We start from the raw sequence: 23,188 nt of genomic DNA on the forward strand, positions 1-23,188 counted from the left end.
GTCTTGGAAGGCTGAGGAATCTGGTGTTCAAAAAATTCCCAGGGTGACTGAGTGGGGCTCACGTTATAGAGAGCTTTGCCTGCCTGGGCGGAGCTTAGATGTGACCTGGGATTCTTCTAGCACTGGCAGTCTGTCATTCTGTGGTCCCCTCAGGTCCCAGGCTTGTGTTCTGACAGCTTCTATTCCTGCTAGAACCCCTTGCCTACAAACTCTTCCCTTTGAGTCTCTCCCTGTTCAAGGGCCAATGCAGAAAACCCCACTCAGGACATAGCCTTACAAAGTGCATTGTTGGGGGGCTTTTTGTGGTATTTGATTGCAGCTTCTGATTAAGGACCTGAAGAGTACGTCTGTCTGTGCATGCCTGTGTATCTGCGTGTGTGTCTGTGTGTGTGTATGTGTGTGTACGTGCAGAAAGAGAAACAGGATCTAGTCCTACAGATTTTGTGTTTGTGTGTGAGAAGGCCTCGGCTAGTGCTCATGCCAGTGATGGGAAATAGGGGCTGGGACCTGAGGAATCACAACTAGGGCTGGACCCCGGGGAGCTGTAAACTTAGAAGGATGCTCTGTTCTTTGCCTGCTTCACAGACTGGGAATTCAGGCAGGATTGGGACTTCCAGCCGAGTCATCCTGGCCAACCCCGCTTCCTTGGCTGCCTGGCCTCAGATGCTCCCAGGGACTCAGGTTCCAGCCCCCTGAAGGTTCCAGGCCAGCTCCTGAGGCCTGACCCTCCCGAGGCCGTGACTACCTGAGAAACCCAATGTGGGTGGTCTGGTGGGTGCAATAGTGGGAGAAGCACTTTACTCACCATGCCTGGTTGCCTTCTGAAAAGCTTTGAAATGTCCAGGGCGTGGCAGTAAGGGAAGAGGGTAAAAGAAAGTTGAGTTTGATGTGGCCTTTGGTTGGGGGGGTCTGAACTGCCCCAGCTTCATGGTCCCTCAGGCTATAGAAGGCACTTGAGGGCTGGGCTGAACAGGCAGAGTCTAGGAGGCAGCAACTAACCCTTGTACTGGGTAACACATAAGAAACCAGCAGCACAGCAAAGTTAACAGACTTGGTCTCAAAGTTTCTTGGCCAAGACAAGGTCTCTTGACCAGAATGTAGAGGAGCTGGGATTGAAGCCCAGCTTGGTATGACTGCACAGTTTACATTCTTAAATCCTGTGCTAGGTATCCTCCCTGATAGGACCTGGGCTTCTTGGCTCCCGGCTCCCCTGAATTCCTGCTGGCCTTCCTAACCATCACAGCTTCAAAACGCATATAGGTACAGTGCCATTAGGTTGGCATGATGAATTTCTAGAGGTTGCCACAATGGGGGGAGGGTTCCATGAGCTTGCCTGCCACAAAGTTGAGAGTAAGCGATCCCTGATTGGCTAGTGGGAGCTCCAAATTCCAGTTCCCCACAAGTTCAGTCTCCCTGTGACCCTGAGCCAGAACCAGACTCTTATTAAATAACGGATGGTCTCTGAAGGCCCTTCAAGTGCCATGATTCTCTCTGTGCCCATGGGAAATCAAGACTATAGAGAGAATGTTTGCAGGTACTGATAGCTTCCGCATTATTGGGGCCCAGCAGAAGGACCCATGAGGGAAGAATGCATGAGTGAACATTATTTTTACAAATGGGTAGATTCTTAGTGAATATTCTCATGTTATGATTACATTTGTTTTCTTACACATTACAACTCTGGGAACTTAAATAACAAACACTTTAAAAAGAATGGCCCTTTGGATCTCCATATCCCAAACCCATGGGATCAAGATGTTGTAGAACTTGGCAGTCTTGTGGGTGGGGAGATGCCCTTCCCTTGAATGTCTAAGTGACAGGTGTCTATGTTGTCTTGTTTTATGTTTCCTGAGGATATACTTTGAAAGAACTTTTAATTATAAAGCATTGTAAGCAGGAAGAACTTAATATAAAAGCCTGTCTTCACTGACGCAGAGGTGCATCTTTGCTGATCTTTTATTATCTTATATTTTAGGAATGCTTTTAGTCTTGGGGCAGCTGTTTGGGGGAGTTGCCCAGGATTTAAGAGCTACATTTTGCCTGAGAATCTGATTCAAGGGTACTACCATTGTTAGTAAAGTAGAAGGGGCCAGGGATGGTCATTTTCAGAGGAGTCCAGGGCGAGGAAATAGGGATGCTAAGGAGACAGAGGCCAAGAAAGTCATGGCCTGAGGGTCTGGAAGCAGTCGCATTTGAATGCAGTTGTGAGTGTTTTGTCTCTCCTTTCCTTAATCCCCAAGCTTTTGGAACTTGGCACCCTCAGCAGCAGGACCCACTATTTCCCAGAATGGGGGCCTGGACTTGATAAAACCCTGGGCTGGGCTGCCTGAGGCTGAAGGGCTAGGGGGTTGGCCCACTGTCACTTAGACATTCAAGGGAAGGACAACCCCCTCACCCCTAAGGCTGCCAAGTTCTGCAACATCTTAATCCAATGAGCTTGGGATATGGAGATACAAAGGGCCATTCTTTTCTAAGTGTTTACTATCTAAGTTCCCAGAGTCGTAATGTGTCAGAAAACAAATGCCATCATAACATGAAAATATTCGCTAAGAATCTGCCCTTTTGTAAAAATAATGCTCCACTCATAGATTCTTCCCTCACTTAAAAAGCGTCTATCCCCCCTGGCTCAGGTCAGTTTGGACGACTGTCCGATATAACAGGACAATACCATTTCAATGCAAATCAACTGCAAAGTTCATGAAGTCAAAGAAAACAGTGATGGAGAATTTTACATGCAAGGTCTTTGACCAAGGAGATCAGATAGAGCTTATCAATTAAGTGAAGAAAATACGACGAGGATGATGCTCAAATTGGTTCTTCAAAAGGGAATAATCTGAATATCGAGGGACTGAAAGAGATCCTTGGGGAAATGGATGAAGCCCTTAAGTATTAAACAGATGTAGCCTCTTAATTAGGTGCTGTAAAGTAAAATGTGAAGAGCGAGTTACTATGTGAACAGATCATTTTGCTGGTATAATAAATAAATATACCCACACCAAAACCAACATTTTATTCTTTCTTCAATCTGAAAATTAGCACATAACCTATATTTTGTAATCTGTATAGCTAAAAATAGCTTGTTTTGAATGCCTCATTTGTACAATAAAAATTTTGATGTCTCTTTAAATTAATCTGCTTTCATCATTTCCTTTCTATAATAAAATTTCACTGAAAACCTTTTTTGCTATTTACTATACAATTTTGATCTCCATTTTAAGTGGATTCACTTTAAGTGGCCTTTTCTCATGCCCACTCACCTGACATAAGAGGTTCTCAGTGCTAATGGTTCTCATATAAGTCCTTCTCCGGTTGCAGAGGGAGCCTGCATGGTTTGTGGTTTGACTTCTGAGGCCTCAGTCAGACACAGCCTAGATGGTTGGTTCTATACCCAGAATATTTGGGGCCTCGGTCAATTCAAACCAACTCAGAGTAATTGATTCCTCAGTATGGAAGCCACACACCTTCTCCAGGTACCCACTGCAACCTACATGAGCTGTCAGCAAACCCTCTGGCCAGCCTAAAAGCTGTGGCCTCAGCCCAGGGTGCTTGGCTTGGCCCCCAGCCAGGCTAGCTGAGGGCAGGGAGGGGGCACTTACTTGGCCGGCAGGGCTCTGGGCTGCCTGTGGCTCTCCGGGGGGCTCCTCGTCCTCGGGAATGTGGGGCATGGCAGCCTCCTGCTGGGAGTGGCCACGTGTGCCCGGAACCTCCGCTGCGTCAGCCCCAAAGATGCTCCAAGAGGCCTGGGCTCCACAGGCTGGGGAGACGCCAAAAGGACAAGTCAAATCCATTCCCATCCCTGTCCCAAGCTGGGTTCCATTTCCCGGAGCCACAAGCCACAGTGAGAGCCGGCTTGAGTTTGCATCAACACCGGAGGTCAAACCAGGCTAGGCGAGGGCATTTGGAATTTCATTTCCTCCGGCTCTCTGGCTTTGTTTACAAAGTCAGAGGTGACCTTAGAGATTTTGCATCTAATTTGGTCTTTACAGTAAACACAGCTATCCCAGAAGGGAGAAAAGTGCTTCAAACTCCTCAAAGCTGTAGCTAATGGAAGATACTCCATTGAGATCAGATTGGCAGTTGTTTACCACTTACTGAGCATGGGTGCCAGGCCCTGTCCTAGGAGCATCACCATCATCTAATTGAATCCTCAAGATGACCTCTGATATAGGCATTAATATTCCCATTTTACAGATGAGAGAACCGCCCCAGAGAGTGAAAGTCACTTGCCCCAAATCATACAGAGAACCAACAATTTGAACCCAGATCTTCCTGATTTTGAGGCTGGGGCTTTTTCTGCTATACTACACAGTGTTCCTTAGCCATGTGGATGGGGAGTAAGAGGTGCTGTTTCCTGACTTCCTCCCTGACACCTCCCCTCATGCTCTTCTGACCCTCAGCACAGGCTCTCTCATTTGAGTTCAGCCCTTATGGGGACTACACCAGCCCTGCTAAAACCTGGGGGCTCAGGCAGGGTGAATTCCGTGTGCCCTGTGCCCATCCCTGGCAACCTTAGACTGACTCCCAGAAGCCAGGCTATCCCTTCCCCATGGTGCAGCAGCCTGGGGGCACTGGGGTCCCAGTGCTGATTGGGACTGCAATCAGCATAATCTCATCCGCCTCCCACAGTGACTGGCTCAGGGATAGACAATGGACCCGGCCTACATCGATGAGCTTAAAGTAGTGTTCTAGGACCAGATGCTTTCTCCTGCTCTGAGTGGTGGAGTGTGAAGATATGAGACCTGGTGCTACGGACACTATTTTGCTTCCATGAGGAAAGCCAGACAGAGGGGGGCAGAGCGAAGGGACCTGCAGAGAAACAGAACTGGAGCCCTGATTAAAGTGTGCCTGAAGCCTGAACACTTCCTGGACTAGCCGGTTACATGAACAATTAAGCCTCTTGGTGTTGAAATCACTTTGTGTTGGGTTTTTGTTCCTTGTAACTGAAAACATGCTCCACTACTCTTTCGTGCTTCTTGTCTGTCAAGATGCCTAGGAGTATGATCCTGCCAACAGACCTGAGCCAGTGGGTCTAGCTCCTCTGCTTCCTCTTAGAAGAGGAGACTAGCAATGCCAGGTTTCCATAGGGAAAGGCAGGATAGCAATGTAGAAAGAACACAGGCTTTGGAACCAGATATCTCGGTGTGAGTCCTCACTTTGCCACTCACTGGCTATGTGGCCTTGGAAAGTTGGCTTCATCTCTGAGTCCCAGTTTTCTTGTCAAAACAGATAAGAATGCCTCCCAAGCAGGATGCTCCAAGGATGAAACACACTCAGTTCAGAGTAGTTCCCACAGAGGCCACCTGCACAGGGGTCTGCAGCCCAGGAAGCTTGGCCGAAGCTCCAAGGGCTCTGCCTGGCCTCTCCCCATCCTTAAACTCCCTCCTTCTTCTATTAGTGGGGTGGGCAATACCTTCAGGAATCTATAGAACTAACAACTGGCCTGGTTCTGCAACTTTTAGAGATTCCCCGAAGGAGCTGCTCCACTGCACAGTAGATTAAGACCACCATGCAGATAACATAGTGAGGTGACCTTTGGCTGATGGGACATGGTGGGTGGGGCTGGAGATGAAGGACACTGTCATTTACTGAGCACCAACTGTGTTCCAGGTCCTCTGGAAGGTACTGCTGACTGCTGGAGGCTGTAGGAGGAAGAACCGGAAAGCCCTGCCACCTCCCATAATATTTGGTGTTCTTCCTGTCCTTCAGAAAGGGCTCGGAAAGTCCCTAGAGTCAGAGTGCTGGAGAAAAGGCCTGAGCTGCCATCAGCCCAGCTCTGACAGACCCCCCACACTCCCCCAGCCAACACACATACCTCTAGACTCCTGGACTGAGCTCCTTGAGCTAGGCAAGGTGTCAGATTCATCCTAGGTACCCAAAAGATTCAGCAAAGAATGATTGTTGATTTATGTTTAAAGAACTAGGGACTTTTAGCCCCAGGATTGGTCAAGGTGACCACCATCTTGATTGCTGTCTTTCTCTGCAATGAACAAGTTAGCCCACACAGCTCTGGAACAGTTAGGGTGACCCCTACTGGTCACCTCAAGAAATCTCAAGTAGACCATCCATAGAGTCATTCATTCTTTCACTGCCAAAATTTTACACCTACTCTACCAGGCCTGTGCAAGGGGCTGGTGACATAAAGATAAGCTTGGCCCTCAAGGAACATAGAGCCCAGTGGTAGGAGATGCTGGAGAACAGTATAATGGGGTAAATATTTTGAAAGTGAGAAGTTGCAGGACCCCAGAAAAGGGTTACCTGTGGAAATTGGGATAGTGGGACATGATTTTAGCAAATATTTCACATTACAAATGTTTGAGCTGAGCCGTGAACACAAATGCTGAGTGGAATTTCTTGGAACAGATTAGCTGGGTGTCTAGTGGGGAAGATAAGACAGGATGGGGAGAAGCCACATTGGACAGACTTCACCTGGCTCTTGGGAATGAGAACTACGGGGCCAGGGCATGCTGTCTGTGTCTTCCATGCCAAATTCTTACTGTATGAATAATCTGAGCATCAGGTTCACCCAAAGGTGAGCTCTGTGATTAATTTCTATCATCTTTACTTGGATTTCAGCAGCAGTGGCATCAGTGGTGCTGGGTAAAGTATTTGGTAACAGGGGTTGAGGGTAGCAAAAGACTAGCCACAAACCTGATTCTACTAAAGGAAGTTGGCTACATCTCGTAGGAAACCTTTTAAAATTACGTGTGATGTATGTACAGGTCCAGGCTGTCTTAACAGGGGCATGGTTTCTAAAACATGGGAGGTGACTATTCCACTTTTCTTTTGTCTTAATCTACACAAAGTATATTGTGCTCTGCCTGTTAAGAAGGATTTAGACAAATTGGGACATGTTTTGAACCTGGGAAGCAGGAAGCAAGGAGAACAAAAATTTGTGTTTAAAGAACTAGAGAACTTTAGACCGGAGAAGAGGAAGTGCAGGGAGAAATAAAAATCTCTTCTCAGATGTTTGGAAAGCATTCATGTGGTTTTACTGTCCCCAAAGAATGGATGTCATAACTAATGACTGAAAGGTCAGATGAAGGCAAGGGACGACCTTCTAGTGGTTGGAACCACCTGAAGATGAAACAGGCTGGCTGTTCTTTAAGGTAGTGAGCTCCCCATTCCTTGGAGGGTTCTGGTAAAGCCTGGGACAAGGGTCACAGGATTCCGAACCACTTCAGGGGCCTTTTCTAACTCTGGGAGTCCCTGAAATCCTGGACTCTTTTTAGCTACAACAAACTGAAAGACCTGACGATTCCATCCCAGGATTTTGGGATTATGGTCTGAAGTCTCATGAGAAATACCTCATTTTTTAACCCTCTACTTTCTTTCCTCCACCTCCCTCTCTTCCAAAAAGAGCTTAAGTCAGTCCCTGTGACAGAAAGCAAAATAGAACAAATGAATTAAGTCAGATGTCAGCTGCCACAACATAAAAGTAGAGTGGATGCTGGCTGAGGCCCCACTCTTGACAAGATGGAACCCCAGGCTCCTCGGGGGAGCCCCAGCAGCCCTGCCTGCAGGGGCCATTCCCACGCTGCTCCTGCCCTGTTTGCTGTCTCTCCCATCCATTATTATAAACTCGCTGCTTAAAATAGCAAGGTAAAAGGAGAGTCCCTCCCCCAGGGTGACATCTGGGTTCTGCTGGAGCTTGTGGGCACACGGACCTCACATCCATCACTGCAAAGTTTAGAATATAATCTCCAGGAAGTGCTGATCTAGAGCACCAACCCATAAAAGGAAAAAATATTTAGTAATGTTTGGTCTTCAAGCTGTTCCTTCTTTAACCCATTTTCAGGGCCCTTCTTGCTGCCTCTCCAGTCTGGTTCGGAAAGGGTTAGGTAGGCCAGTGCCAAGAGCTAATCAGCTTTTATGACTCTACTCATTCTGCCTCCAGCTAGTGCCTAACTAGAACCTGGCCCATTTTACAGGCCGGGAAACTGAGGTGCAGAAACGGAAACAACTTGACTGGTTCAGCTACCCTTGTATCTGGTGCAAATTTTCCAAGAGACTCTGCTGGGATAACTATCCAGTAATTTGTGCAACTGAAGAGGCTAGAAGTTCCTAAACCATATTTAAATATTTTATCTGCCCCTGCTCGTGAAAGAAAACAAACTAATATGCTTTTGTTCATGCTTTCATTCTTCAGCTACTTCTAAGTCGCCTACTGAGCATCGGACACTATGCTAAATGTATTTCAAGTGCTATTTTCTTTAACCCCCATGAGATAGGTTTTATTATTTCCATTTAATATATTAAGGATCTAGGGCTCAGAGAGGTTCCGCAACCTGCTCAAGATCACACAGCTAGTAAGTAGCTGGTGAAGGGTTATAATCCAGGCTAGTCTGACTCCTAGGCCCGCCATCTTTCCTCTCTTCCACTCTGGCTTCTTCACCAGGAGTTCTGCTTGAGTGTGGCAGAAAAGACTTGCACGGGGGCCCTGCCTCCCAGTGGGGGAGGGCTGGAGTGAGTACTCCCAGTGAGGCTAAGGATGGTGGGAGGCAGAGGGGAGGAAACAGGACCTACACTTCGGTTGTTGGGCCAGGGTCTTATGAGGGCTAAAGAGTGGCCTACAGTTGAGCCTGTATGTCCTCTGGTAGGTGGTAGCAGCAGGTGGAGGAAGCGGAGGCCGCCCCTGCCTTGTAGGCTTCAAAGGCCTTACTGTATCCCAGAAAGTATAGAGCCATCATCGGGACGCACGGTTCAGGAACAGAATTTACAGAGACTATCTCTTTCAGTGCTGTCAGCAGCCCTGTGAGATGAGGAGAGTAAGTACTATTATTATTAACATTAAAGTTAGACCCACGTTACAGATGAGGAAACAGAGGCCCAGAGACTTGCCCAATGTCATCGCTCATGAATGGCAGTGCTGGGAATTCACCGAATCTGGGTCTGATGCTCCCCTTCCTTGCAGGGCCAAGCCTGTTCTCGGCAGGCAGCAGCAGCCTCTCATCATGGTGCCAAAGATGCCTCTCCCAGAGCCTTGCAACCTGCCTAGGAGAGACCAAACTCCTCTCTGAAACCACAGTATCCCAGGAGCACAGCCTGTAAGCTAAGTGGCTCTCAGATTCTCTCTGTGAATCTTTGAGCATTGAGGGAAGAGCCAAGAAGCCCTTTCGGGAAACAATGGGTTAACCTAGCCTCCACTGACCTTTCTGGAGTGACTCAGTATTCTCAGAAGGGAGTTTTTTTGTTCTTCCAGCTTTGAATTTTTGCTTTCATTTTAGCAGCACAAAGAATGTGAAAGAGATTAGGTTGCTATTAATACCACGGGTCTATCTCTAGATGGACAACTGATGGGGGGAATTGTTGGGGGTGACTGCACGTGGAGCTCTCTTAGCCCTTCTGCAAATCCAGAGGGTGACGGAGGGACCACTGAGAACTCACCAGTCTTACCCCTGCACCCATTTTTACCAATGGGGAACCGAGGCCCAGAGGGGCAGGCATGTGACCAAGGCCACACCTATGAGTGAGGGGCAGAGTCAGAAAAGTCCCCAGAGCCCCCACGCCCCGAGCCCGGCTGCATGTGGCAGCTTTCTGACTTTTCATTTTGACGGTTTTGCTCATAGTAAAGCGTAAGCCATTGTGTCTGTGCTGTGAAAGCAGGCGTCCTTCGGCAGTGACTCGTCATTGTTCTTGCTCTCATGGTCACTCTCGCAGGAGAGAGGATGCTCCCCACAGGAGATCTGCTGAAAGTGCTGGGAGGTGCCTCTGGGGGTCCCCTGGGCCTGGCCAACTGCAGAGCTGGGTTCCGCGACTCCACAAGTGAGCCGGATGGGAAGCCTGCCTCGGGAAAGCCCCATCCTGCTTCCTAACCTTGGCCTGCTCACGGGGCTTTGTTGCTTGGCAGATTCCGTTCTAATCCTTCCTCTGCCTCTCCCTTGCTGGATAAATCTCCCCTGGCCTCAGTTCCCTCATTTGAAAATGGAGGTAACAGCACCCACCTTTTAGCGTTGTTGTAACGATTAAATCAGGAAATACATGCAAGGTGCTGGTACATAGAGTCCACTCAGTGCCCTCGCCATTCTCCAAACAGGGCAGCTGAGTTCTCTAAGCATGCACAGCATCAACAAAACCAAGCCAAGGCTCAGAGAGACTCTGGTGTTCATCCTAGTGGCTCAGAGCTCCCAGATTTGTCTCCTGCAAGTAAAAGAGACTCAGTCCTGGTCTTTGCTGTGGACAGTCCCAGGTCTGTGCTGGGCTTGCCCCATGTCTGTGCTGTGTTCAGTCCCAGGTCCGTGCTGTGGTCAGTCCCAGGTCCTTGCTGTGCTTGCCCCGTGTCTGTGCTGTGCTCAGTCCTAGGTCTGTGCTGTGGTTACCCCATGTCTGTGCTGTGCTCACCCCATGTCTGTGCTGTGCTCACCCCATGTCTGTGCTGTGCTCAGTCCCAGGTCTGTGCTGTGGCTGCCCAAGGTCTGTGCTGTGCTCAGTCCCAGGTCTGTGCTGTGCTTGCCCCAGATCTGTGCTGTGCTTAGTCCCAGGTCTGGGCTGTGCTCAGTCCCAGGTTGGTCTGGTTTCAAAGCCCCAGTTCTTTCCACTATCCCTGTACTCATGATGACTCCCCCCAAAACAGAGGTTTTTGTTCCACAGGTGAGACATGAGGCCTAGTGTGGAATCCCTCCTGGAAGAGAGCCAGCCACAGTGTCTGGCCAAGTAGGTATTTGTGCTGTGCTGAACAAGTGGGTAAGTGAGTGACTGAAGGGGGCACAGCCACCCCCCGGTGTGTGGTGGAAGCCCCAGGATTCTCTCCTGAAAGTGGATCTGGATTGAAGGGAATCGTGCAGGAGCAGGAGTGGTGTAGGGCGGAGATGCAGGGAGAAAGCCTCAATGGCAACAGAAAAGGGAGGATGAGGAAGTGGAAGTCACTTCCCCCAAGACTGCGTCCCCTAAACAAAGTCACGTTTCGGGAGGCTGGCCCTGAGAGCCCCGACAATCCTGGGGTTTGCACCTCTGTGGGAAACCTTCTTAGGGCCCGATTTTCTCCAGCCCTGCTCTCCGCTCCTGTGGATCTCGTATAGGCTTTGTTGGCTGGGGGTGCCCTGGGAAGGAGCCAGCACCTGCTCAGACCAATGACAGGAAATAAGCCTAAACATCTCCCCAGGTTTCCTCTCCAGCTGGTTCCCTTCAGGAATTCTTTTTTTAAAAATAGGTCCACTTGAAAAAATTTTTTCTTCTTCAAAATATGTACAATTGCTCAATCGGAGGCAGTTCAAAGGCACCGAGAATAGCAGCAAAGTATCTGAGCCTCCCGTTTAGCGCCTAGCAGATATAAATCTTGCCCAGTTCTGTTTGTTCCAGGCTGCTCAGCAGCCTCTTCCCTGAGTCACTCACTCAAGAGTGACATGAGTCATCATCCTGGGGTCAAGGACCACACGGCATTCTGGGCCTGTGAGATCCCATAAAGGGCAGGGCACCGAGGGGTCTCCAGGAAGACATGGAGGATCAGGAACTGTCTCCTAGGCCCTAGGCTTGGCTCTGCCTCCCCACATGGGTGACTTTAGAGAGTCACTAAGCCTGAGAAGTAGGTGGATTTCTGGGCCCTTCTAACTTGTACTTTGGAGGAATCTCTTTAGTGGTGCACAGGAGCCTGCTTGTTCCAGCTCGTAAGAGTCTAATGTAATTTTCAAGAATTTTGTGAACTGGTGGTTAAACACAGACATTATTAAAAAATAAATTACATGAACTCACATTAAACAAAAAGGAGATAAATACTCAAAATAACTGCTTTTTAATTATTTTACTACATTTTACTATTATCTATGCTCTTCTGAAGATTTATTTCTATTGTCTCTGCATAGCGGAAACTATATAATGATTTGCTACTGCCCATCTCTTCTCAGTTCCATGATCAGTGAGGGTGAGTTAGTAGCTTGCCATTGGTCATAGTGGGAGTATCTATACCATGGAAATTGGCAAACGCTATGTACATATCAGGGCCTTTTCCCCCCAGAGAGCTGGCCGTGAAACATTGCCAGCACACCACTGAGCCACTCAGCCCCAGGCTCCCTGATTCTTGCTCCTACCAGGGTGCAGAAGGAACACAGATGACTTTAATATCACCCCAAGATAGCATAGTTATGGAGATTTCATTGCCAATTGTCTTTGGACAACTTTTCCCAAGTGGACCATGAATCCTTTACACTCAACACATCCCTGACAGAGCTCATTGTTTCTTTCCCTCCCCAGCCCACTCCTCCTGTGCCCCAGAGAATGGCACTCAAGCTACAAACCTAGAAGTCACCGTGACTCCTTCATTTCTGTCACCCTCCACATTCAATTAGATGACTCTGAGTCCCGTCAATCCTAGTTCAGAAATGCCCTTCCTCCCATCCCTGGAACCCCTGCCCATGGCTCTGTGTGACCTGAGTCACTGCAACAGCCTCATTTGTCTCCTTACCTCTGGCCTGGTCCCTTCCAATGACCCTCCATAATGATACCAGAGCAGTCTGTCTGAAACACAAATTGGATCATCCTTCCCCTTCATAAACTCTTTGAGGATTGATTCCCTTTTACCATTGGGGGGCCAGTTCTGAGTCAAGCTCCTAGCCCCTCTCTCGAGGTTGATCCCCTCTTTCAGCCTTTGTACACCTTATGCCCCAACCACAGTGGACCAAAAGCCAACCTCCAAACATGCCCTGCTTTTTTACACCCTTTGCATACATCCTCCTGCTTATACTTGGGCTGCCTTCTGTCCTCCTTCTATACTTTATGGGTTCCTACTTGTCCTCCAAGACCCAGTTCACATATCTTCTCCTTCATAAACCCATTCCTCCTCTTCACCTCAGGAAAAGTTACTCCCTTCCTGTAGTAGTTTCCTACTGCGTCTGTACCAAATTTCCACATATTTGGTGGCTTAAAACCGCACAAATACATTATCTTACAATTCTTGAGGTCAGAAGTTCAAAATCCATCTCAGCAGGCTAAAGTCTAAGCATCAGCAGGGCTGTGCTTCTTCAGGAGGCTCTAGGGGAGAATCCATTTCTGCCATTTCCAGCTTTAGAGGCTGCCTACATTCATTGGCTGGTGACCCTTTTTTCTCCATCCTCAAAGCCAGCAGAGTCGCTGGCATCTTTTCTCCCCTCTGATCTCTGCTTCCCCCTTCACATTTCCTTCTCCTCTGACTTTCACCGTCCTGCCTCCTTATAAGAACTCATGATTACATTGAACCCGCTCAGTTAATCCAGGGTAATCTCCATCTAAGTATTCTCAATTTAATCATATCTGCAAAGGCCCTTTTGCCATTTAAGGTAACATCTTCATAGGTTCCTGGGTTAGGATGTAGACATCTTGGGGAGGGGGGAGTATTCAGCCTACTGCCCTATCCTCCCAGGGTACTTTGCCCAGAACTCAACCCAACTAGAATTTGAACACCTCAAGAGCAGAGACTCTGCCTTATTCATAGCTTTATGAATATTCTTATAATATTCATATTTTTATGACCTGCCTCCAGTACAGGGTCAAACACAGAATAGGCATTCACTAAATGTTTATTGAGTTAATAAATGAATGACACCATATTTCTAAAAAGCAGAGAAGAAGGTTTTACATAGGCTGGGTGCAGTTGCCCATGCCTGTAATCCCAGGGCTTTGGGAGATCAAGGCGGGTGGATCACTTGAAGTCAGGAGTTCAAGACCAGCCTGGCCAACATGGTGAAACCCCATCTCTACTAAAAATACAAAACTTAGCCATCATCTGGGTTGCTATATAAGCAAGTGGGTGGCCTTGCCTGCCCTCATTCTCATTGAGCTTCCCCAGGTTAATGGCCAAGTTTTCCTCTCGATGATGTACCTGGGTTTCATGTCTTCTCTGCCACACAGATGTGCAAATTTCTCCCATAGTATTCTACAACTAAAACCTCACAAAAGGCCAGGGCCTCCTTCTCTGACACCTTCATGCTTCTGTCCTACCATCCAGGAGTAATTTGCAAAGTGAGTTTTCAGATTAACTTATCAATGGCTCTTCTAGCTTTAACCTAAGCCTAACAGAAGACCACAGAGCAGCCCCACCAGCCCCTCTGGCTCCGCTTGGAATGCTGACCAAAGCATTTCCTCAAACAGTTGGTTATGTGTGTTCAAATGCGGCAGCACCCTCGCGTCTGCTGCTGTGGTACTCTGGAACCACCTCCTTCCTGACAGAGCAGAGCCGGGAGGCTTTGCAAGGTGGTCATTGCCTTTAAACCCAGACCTGGACTCATGGCTTGATTCCTGCTCCGGCAAAGGCACAGACTCTCGTATTAGGGGTCCTGGCAATCCAGCACCTGGGATTGCCCATTCCCATGAAGCAGACCTCTGGGAAATGTACCTTATTTCGGGCAGAAGGCAGGAGGCATTGCACCCACTTGATGGGATCGCACTAGGCCTTGATGGCCTTGGTTCTTTCAGAAGCCAACATGTGGGCTGAATCTGAGCCAACGGCCTCTTCCTTGGATCTCCTGGCCTCTGAACCTGAAGATGCCCTTTTCTTAGGATGGGAGCAAGGATGGATAAAGGCAAGCTGGTGTTTTGTCCAGGCCCAGAGATCTGTCAAGGGCCATCTAGACCACCCTATTGCCTTGGATTCTTTAGAAACTTTGTTCCAAATAAAAATAAAGCTTCCTTGACTTGGCAACACCACAGCCCAATAAATAAACAAATAAGCAAAAAAAGAAAAGAAAATTAACACCCAGTTCCCAGTGTGCCTCTCTCATTCAGTTCCTCCTACTTCTCCATCATCTCCCCTTCCCTTCCTAGTTTTCTTCTAGGAAGAGGTCATCAGGATCTATTAGGAACCTGTAGGAATACATATAGGAATATAGGAATCTATGTAGGAACTGGTTTGGGAAAGTCAGAAGGAAAAGATGGCCTCCATGGTGCCTGCCTAAATCATTCACGCATTCTAGAAAAGCTTGTTGAGTGCTTCCTATGTGTTAGGTACTGTGCTGGGCACTGGGGCTCTGGGGTGTGTCCTCCAAGGCCACCTCCTCCAGGAAGGCTTCCCTGACCTCTCCTGGAAGCTATATTCTCCTCTGGTCTATGACAGCACTGTGTGGCTATCCCAATCTGCCAAGCAGTGGTTTCTGTTTCTCATTTGCAAAGCCTGAGGGCAGATAGCTTTCTTTTGTCCTGGGAACATAACACAGGTACAGAGAAAGTTCTCAATACCTGGTGGATCTCTTCTTTTGAAAGCAAGGACTCTAGGAATCAAGCCTCACTTTTCACATGGCCTACTACACACCCAGCACAATGTAGATACGCTAGCTCTTGAACCATCTCAGGTCTGTGAGAAAGGAATTACTTGTCCATTTTACAGATGAGGAAATGGAGCCTTAGACAAGCAAAGTGACTCGCTCTAGGTCACACAGTCAGAAGGCAGAGTCAGGATTAAACACTGGGTCTCCTCTGCCCAAAATGGGATGTTTGGCTCTTCCTTAGAGAGAGCTTATTCCTATGCTTCTCTAATCTTAGCAAAGACAGAACAAGGGTATTAGGAGATGTTTTTTGACAGGGCAGTGCTCTTGATCATTCTAGATCCCAGCTCTTCCTCAGGGCCAGCACAGCCAACAAGAACAACACCAGCCGAGACGCAGCCCCTCTCCGAGGAACTGGAAGTCCTTCTCACGGCATCCCCTGGGGTAGACAGGAAGCAGCTGCGACTGTGATCATCTAAGACCAGCAGGAGAGAGTGTTCTTCCCTGCTGGGATGGAGCACCCCAGCTCAGGTCCCCGCCTCCTGTTCATCTCCACTCTGGGAATCCCAGTTCTCCAAAGCCATGGAAATAGGCCCAATAACCTTGGGCTGGGCTGCTGGGCAAAGTCTGGTGTAAAGCGTGCTACAGAAAGCTACAGCAGGATTGAGATAGGGGTTCAGGGACAGGGCCTTGTGGGGAGTGAAGAGCAGACTGCCATGCTAACTGCCTGTGTAGGAATGAGTTCCTTCACCATTCAGGCCTCAGTCTCTCCATCTCAATAGTAAAGGCTGGGCTAACTTGCCAGCCTGAGCCCTGCTTTCTGCCCCATGAGTTCAAGTTCACGTTGCCTATTGAAAGCAGTCACACAGTAGGAAGTTAGGGGCCTTCCTGGCATCCCAGGGCTGGAAGCAGCCATCACATCCCCCTGATCACAGTGATTGGCTGGAGGGTGAGCATGTGAGCTGACAAGAACCAATGAGATGCAAGAAGACATTACTGGGCATCCTGGGAAAGCCATCCTTAACTGCAGCCTTGAGTTTCAGAGGGTGAAAGCAGAATCCCTCTTAAGATGATGAAGAACTTGTCTAAGGATGGAATCGATGTGAGACAGAGCACAGCTAAGAGCCAGAAAGAAACTAGGTCCTGAGGCTATCTTCTCAGATCCTGATCAAGCCATGCCTGATATCCCCAGCCTTTTCTGTTTTGAGAACCAATGAATACCCCTTTTTTCTTAAGCTGGCTTGTACGAGCTTTTTTGGCACTTGCAATAAAGAGTTCCAACTGGTGCAAACAGCCTATCCTTTATAATGCTGCCTGTGGGGACTTTCTTGGCACCAAAGTCTTCTCTCACCTCTCTATTCTGCTGCTTACCTAACCCTAACCCTAACCCTAACCCTGAGAGTTTAAGCTGGGAACTCAGATCTAGAGTTGATGAGCTTACCCTAAGTTATTCCCTAACTTAGAATATCACCATGCCCTTTTCCTCAGAACCTGTTCCTCTTTCTGCATTCCCTGCTACCATTGGTGGGCCCAGCATCTGGCCAGAAACCCCAGCCCAAACACAGAACCTTCTCCCACCTCTCCAGGATGCCTGTCCCCACTTCTTTTTACTAATACACACATCTAAACTGTTAGGGCTCCAGAGGAGTGACTCGGTTTGACCAACCTCCATGTTCCTGCCTAGAAGATAGACTGGTACAAACCAAGATATGTTTGTTGAGTCAAATTTCAACCTTCAAATGATTTTCAAACATCATTACTTCCTGGGGGCGACCACTCCACCTACCTATCCCTCAGCTCAGAGCTGGATAGGCTCTCACTCTCAACCCTCCCCAGAAGAGCAGACCCCAAGACCTGGACAATGATTGGCTGTGTGAACAGGCTCACAGCCCTGTGCTTGGAACCCCAGCACCAGAGTTTAGGGTGGAGACTCCCATGTGCAGGACAGGAAGGAAGCTCACACCTTGCCGACTGAGGCCAGCAGCAGGGTGGGAGCAGCTGTGGATCCTGGCCAGGGTCTTTTTTTCACCAATAGACTCTGAGCTGAACTGCAGGATGGTGGGTGTGTGCACAAGAAGACACGTGATAAAGTAAAAGTGAGCAGTCCCTTGGTTATCCAGATGTATGCAAACAGCTGCATTAGCTGAGTCTTTAGACCCAAGTTGAGAACAGGTTATGGCGAACAGTGATATGCAATGGCAGGGGTGGGTGGAAGCCGGGAGGGTAGAGCCTGGGAATGGCTCTCCCAACAGCAAGCTTTGGTGATTAGAGGCACATGTATTTCAAGGTCTTACTGCTTAAATGGGCATGCGCAACTGTGACTGCCTAATGATATGAGATTGGAAGTAACCATAGAGAATTTCTCCCCAGGGGAGTCATTTTTCCACCATGGAGAGGTGGGGATGGTCTGGGAGTAATTCTGAGGCATTAGCAGGAGAGAAACTGACATTTATTGTACCAGGTGCTCTACCTGACTCTTTACATCCTTTATCTTATCCAGTCCTTATAACAGCCCTGCATGGTACGATTATTCCCATCTTACAGGTGAGAAAATTGAAGCTCAGAAAGGTGAAGTAATTTGTTTCAGACATCACAATTACTAAGTAATGTTAATAGGGTTTGAGCTCAGGGGAGCCTGACTCCAAGCCCAGGGTTCTGCTCAGTATACCATAATGAAGGCTTCTAGGTCAATACAGAGCCGGGCGACAGCAGCAGCAACAACTTCAACCAAAAATGAAATGCTAACACAGGACCAGAAGAGGTTTTTCTGGCTAAGGCTTCACCAGTTTGTCATCGTGGAGAAGGTATCATCCCTAACAATCAGATTTACATATGTTCTTTGTTAACCTGCAGTTTGTTATACATGCAATAGCTCTGCTTAAGTTAACTGGTAAATAGCATAGAGTTTATCCAACGGGTTAAGCTGAGTCATTCTCGTGAAGTATTTTCTTGTTTTTAGAAAAGACTGAGTAAAGAGAGCTCTGAGGGCAGGTTAAGGCCAGGGACTGCCTGGAGATGCCTCAGCAGTTTTGCTGGAGCTGTTCTGGGCTGTGAGTGGGCAGGCAGGTGAGCAGACCCCCTTCCTGGCCCAGGTTCCACAAGGAGCATAGGCACTGGGAAATCACTGGGTTTTGGCAGGGTTTTCTTGGATCACACTAGCAACATTACCAAGGCCTGAGTGGAGCTCCTGCACCCTGGGGAACATTTTCCGAGGGTGGCCCCCAGGCTCCTTACGTCGGCTCAGACACCCCTCTTTCCTGTGCCCACAGTTGGTATTTCCTAGTTATAAAATGATTTTTTCATTAATGCTATGATAGAATGTAGAGGAATGTAGATATTTTTAATATGACAACTTATGTTTATAGAACAGAAGTTTTTTTTTTGTTTTTAAAGCACCTAATTTGGAGTCACCCTGGATCCCAGAAGCCCCAAAGTCCTGGGACATTGTTCTCGTGGCCTTTCATCTCTTTTCCTCTGATCTTCTGGATCCCCTACACAGGGCCCTTCCTCTAGGGTTGGCAGAGTTTGGGAAAAGCAAAGGCCTTCTAGGGCCCTGGGCTGGAATGCTGGCTGGGGTATGGCTGGCAGGCTTTGTGGTTGGGACTGGTTGGGAGCAGCAGCTCTGCTCTGCTCAGCCTGCAGGTCAGCATTGGAAGGCCCAAGTTGGGCAGGGGCCCCAGGACAGGAGGGAGGGAGCCGCTACTCAATGCTTTCCTGATATCCTCTTACTGCCTCAGTTACCTCCCAATTCCCTACTCATAAAAATCTAGCCATCCTGCAGCCCTATTCATTCTACATGTCCAGATGAGAAAAGCTGATAACCAGAAAATCGACTCCTGGGGTAGGTGGAGGGTGGTTCTCCTATGAAGTAATCCATCTTCCACACAGCTGGAATTCTAAAACATAGCTGTGGTCGCAGGCCTCCCTCAAGTCAAATATTTCAATGGCTTTCTGTGTGCTGACTCCCAAGTCTGGCTGCTTACTAGAAGCATCTGAGGTGCTTGATAAAATGAAGATTCCTACACCCTTCTCAGATAGACTGACTCAGAATATCTGGGAATAGGGCCCGGGAATCTGTATGGCTAAAAGCCCCTAAAGGGGAATCTGATCCAAAGACCAGAGCTGGAGAAGCCCTGGTCCACAGATGAAGTCCAGGTTCCTGGGCACTCATGCAAAACTTTCTGCTCTGAGACTGCCAAACCTCTCTGTTTTTCTCCAGCCACTAACACCAAGGTATCCTGCACCCCAGCCTCACCTAATGCTCACTTTCCAGAATATTCCACGTGCTATCAAACCTCAGTGTCACTCCCTCTGCCTAGAAGGCCATCCCTCCATCTGTCTCCATGAAAGACCCTACTCATCCTTCAGGAGCCACCTTATGATTCTCACCAGATTAAACCCTCTGCCCCATTTCCTTTCAGCATTTTAAATTGTTTAGTTGGAAACATAGACTTTAACCTTCTATTTGCCACTTTCTAGCTCTATGACTTTGGCTGTTGAATTTCAATGTCCTCACAAATTATTATGAAAAATATTCAAATTTGAAAAGTATGTAAATGTATGTAAATTAGATATACAGTGTCTAGCACAAAATAACAGAATGGTAACTTTTATTATTATTATTCCTATATTATGATGGCATTCCTCTAACACAGAGTTCAACAAACTATGGCCTTTGGGCCAAATCTGACCAACTAATGGTTTTTGTAAATAAATTTTTATCAAAATACAGCAAAACCATTCATTTGTATATTGTCTATGGCTGTTTTCATGCTATGAGGGCAATTGAGTAGTTGAGGCAGACACTCTGACTTATAAAGCCGAAATATGTACTAGCTGCCTTTTCTCAGAAAAGTTAGCCAACCCTGCTCTAACATAATTGCAATTATTTTTTTATAGTTTCGTCTCCCCTGTTTGGCTGAGAGACACTCAAGGATCTTCATGGCAGACTCCTGTTCATCCTTTAAAACTAAGTCTTTCTCATCTTTGTATCTCTAACATTTGGTATATAATTAGGGCTTGGTATATGTTAAACTGAAGTGAATAATTCTTTAACCCAGTTTAAATGCACACATCTCCTGAAAGCCCTGATGGGAAGATGGGGTAAGTGCCAGCAGACCTGGCTCTGAGGCTGCCTCCCTCCTGGCTTCAGCATCCCGCAGTCTCACTGCCTCCCACCACCCAAAACCCAGCACTCTGTGCTTTGCAGCTGTAATATTTCCCCTGATAGAGAGGGGAGGAAGAAGCCCTTCAAAGGTTAGTATATTCCCATTATCCAGGAGTGTACAAATGGAAGGTCTAACGGTCCCCATGGTCCTTACAGGGGGCCTAGCTTTCAGCTTCTGTATAACAACTTTCAGACTTGACTCCCTGGAGTTCTAGCCAGAGGGATGAACCAACTCATGGTGAGTGAAAACAGTGGCCTGGCAACAGGCAGCTTGACAGAGTGTCTTCCCTCTTCCATGCTGCAGTAGCACATTCCCTGTCCTCCCCAGCAAATACAGCGACTCATTTCTACTGCCTTTTCTTGAGGCTTAAAGAAGATGCTTTAGCCCTAAAGTAGATCTTCAGAAGATAAGAAAATGCCATGGTGTGGAAAACTCTGTGCTGGATGAAGTGGAAACACTCAGCTCTCCCCCGAGGCCAGATGAAAAGCACATGGAGGAAAGCCAAAGTCCATCCCTTCCTTGAGCCTTTGGGAGCAGCAGTCCACCCTCTCTTTCAGAAAGTAGTTCCCCCCCTTACCCTTCACCCTCCTTGCGGACACCCCCATGGGATAAAATACTGAGCCTGCAGGATCCTGGTTATCTGGGGGCAAATCGGTGTAACTGTGGATTGAACTGACTTTTATTGATTTCCCAGCAGGTGATTTATAACTGCCTGCTTCCTAAAAGGGCTTGTGGCCAGATGGCAATAAAAACACTCAGAGGCCAAGAGAGTTAAAAATAAATGCTGAAAAAGAGAGCAGAGGAAAGAGGGAGATAGACAGCTGCACTAACCGAGGTGGGATGACTGCTCAGTCTGGATCACAGGGATGGGAATCTTGCTTTTCAGTTCCTACTGACATAACCAATTGAGATCAGCAGCACCTTGTTTTTGGCTTTTGCAAGAATTGCAGAGCAAGGAGTAGCTACATCTTGAGCTTCCAAAACTAACCCTTAGTCCAACAGAGAACAAAACTGAGTGAGATTTTGCATTTTAGAACTTTATAAAGCTCACTTCACAGAGGGACTCCTCATACAACTATGTCACCGTACTGTTTACACAACAGGATCTGGAAGTACTTTAAAGCCGGCAGTGTAAATCAAATTCTAGGTGTTATGTACATGTCTGAGTCTAATGGCTGGTCATCCACCCTCCTTGACTTGGCTTTAGAGTAGTCCTTAACTAAAACGAGTTCTAGGGTCATGCAAAACCATGCACAAGGATCCTTTAGCTTAGTGAAAATAGGCAGTGCTTTCTAATTCTGGCCATAGGTCACTGTCATTTGGTGGTCACGGTGAATTGGTTATTTAACAAATTCTGTTTTCACTAGTTGCAACTAACCAGAAATCAGATCTCTCAAAGGAAAACCAAGAAGGCTATTGTTATGGGCTTAATTGTGCCCCCCAATACTCCTCCTAGTTCTTATGTCAAAATCCTAACCCCCAGTACATAATAATGTGACTGTATTTGGAGACAGGGCCTTTAAAGAGGTGATTAAGTTTAAATGAGGCCATTAGAATAGACCCTAATCCAATCTGACTGGTGTCCTTATAAGAAGAGGAAATTTGGATGTAGAGGCACCAAGGATGTTCCTATACAGAAGAAAGACCATATGAGGACACAGAGAGAAGGTGGCCATCTATAAGCAAGGAGAGAGGCCGCAGAAGAAACCAGACATGCTGATACCTTGATCTGGGACTTCCTTAGAACTGTTAGAAAATAAATTTCCATTGTTTAAGCCACCTGGCTTGTGATATTTTAATACAGTAGCTCTGACAATCTAATATAGCTATTGATAGAATCTCTCAGCCATATCAGATTTAAATTCAAGTCTGTTTCAAACATTTAATCTTTGAAATAGGGATCAATACATTTTGGAGAATAATTGCTTTAGTATTTTTCCAGGCTAACCACAAAACTCCTTTCAGAACCTTTCTAATGAAATAAAAATTCTCTAGACTAGGTCCCAAGAATTCTACCTTTGAAGAAGTAAAATTATCTCTATTTGCAGGTGATATGATCTTATATATGCAAAATCCTGAGGAATCCACTAAAAAACTATTAGGACTAATAAATGAGTTCAGCAAGGCTGCAGGATATATGATTGATATAGTACAATCAATTATATTTCTATACATTAGCAATGAACAATCAAAAAATGAAATTAATAAAGCAATTCTATTCACAATAGCATCAAAAGCATAAATACTTAGGAATACACCCAACGGCTGGCCGGGTGTGGTAGCTCACACCTGTAATACCACAACTTTGGGAGGCTGAGGTGGGTGGATCACCTGAGGCCAGGAGTTTGAGACCAGCTTGGCCATGATGGCAAAACCTCATCTAAACTAAAAGTACAAAAATTAGCAGGGCATGGTGGCGCGCACCTGTAGTCCCAGCTACTCAGGAGGCTGAGGCATGAGAATCGCTTGAACCCAGGAGGTGGAGGTTTCAGTGAGCCAAGATCACACCACTGCACTCCAGCCTGGGTGACAGGGTGAGACTCTGTCTTAAAAACAACAACAACAAACACAACAACAACAACAACAAAAACCAGAAATATACTTAACAAAATAAATGTAAAACTTTTACTCTGAGAGATATGAAATATATTTGAAAGAAATTAAAGCCCTAAATTGTTGGAATGCCATCTCATTCCAATTTCATATGGAAACACAAGGAAGCAACAATAATCAAAACAAACTAAAAAGAAGAAAAAAATTATCTACACATCCCAATTGCAAAACTTACTATAAAACTATCGTAATATAGTATGATACTCTACCCTATACAAGAAGAGACATACACATCAATGCAAC

General features: G+C 47.1%; 1 protein-coding gene across 21 annotated transcripts in view; it reads right to left on the minus strand.

Annotated features, from left to right (window-relative positions):
- The window catches only part of IRAG1 (inositol 1,4,5-triphosphate receptor associated 1), a 157,559-nt gene that overhangs the window by 77,422 nt on the left and 56,949 nt on the right, over positions 1–23,188 (minus strand). For 17 of the 21 annotated variants that reach the window (XM_063782793.1, XM_063782794.1, XM_063782798.1 and 14 more), the window contains one exon: positions 3,597–3,754. The exons of 3 other annotated variants lie outside the window; for them this stretch is intronic. In XM_063782793.1, coding sequence (XP_063638863.1) covers positions 3,597–3,665 — 69 coding nt within the window. In that variant the 5' untranslated portion in view covers positions 3,666–3,754. Of the gene's footprint in view, positions 1–3,596; positions 3,810–23,188 lie in introns of those variants that run through there. One more of the 21 variants, XM_063782790.1, reaches the window with a different exon arrangement.

Source organism: Pan troglodytes, chromosome 9 (assembly GCF_028858775.2).
Source record: "Pan troglodytes isolate AG18354 chromosome 9, NHGRI_mPanTro3-v2.0_pri, whole genome shotgun sequence".
In the NCBI taxonomy this organism is placed as follows: Eukaryota; Metazoa; Chordata; class Mammalia; order Primates; family Hominidae; genus Pan; species Pan troglodytes.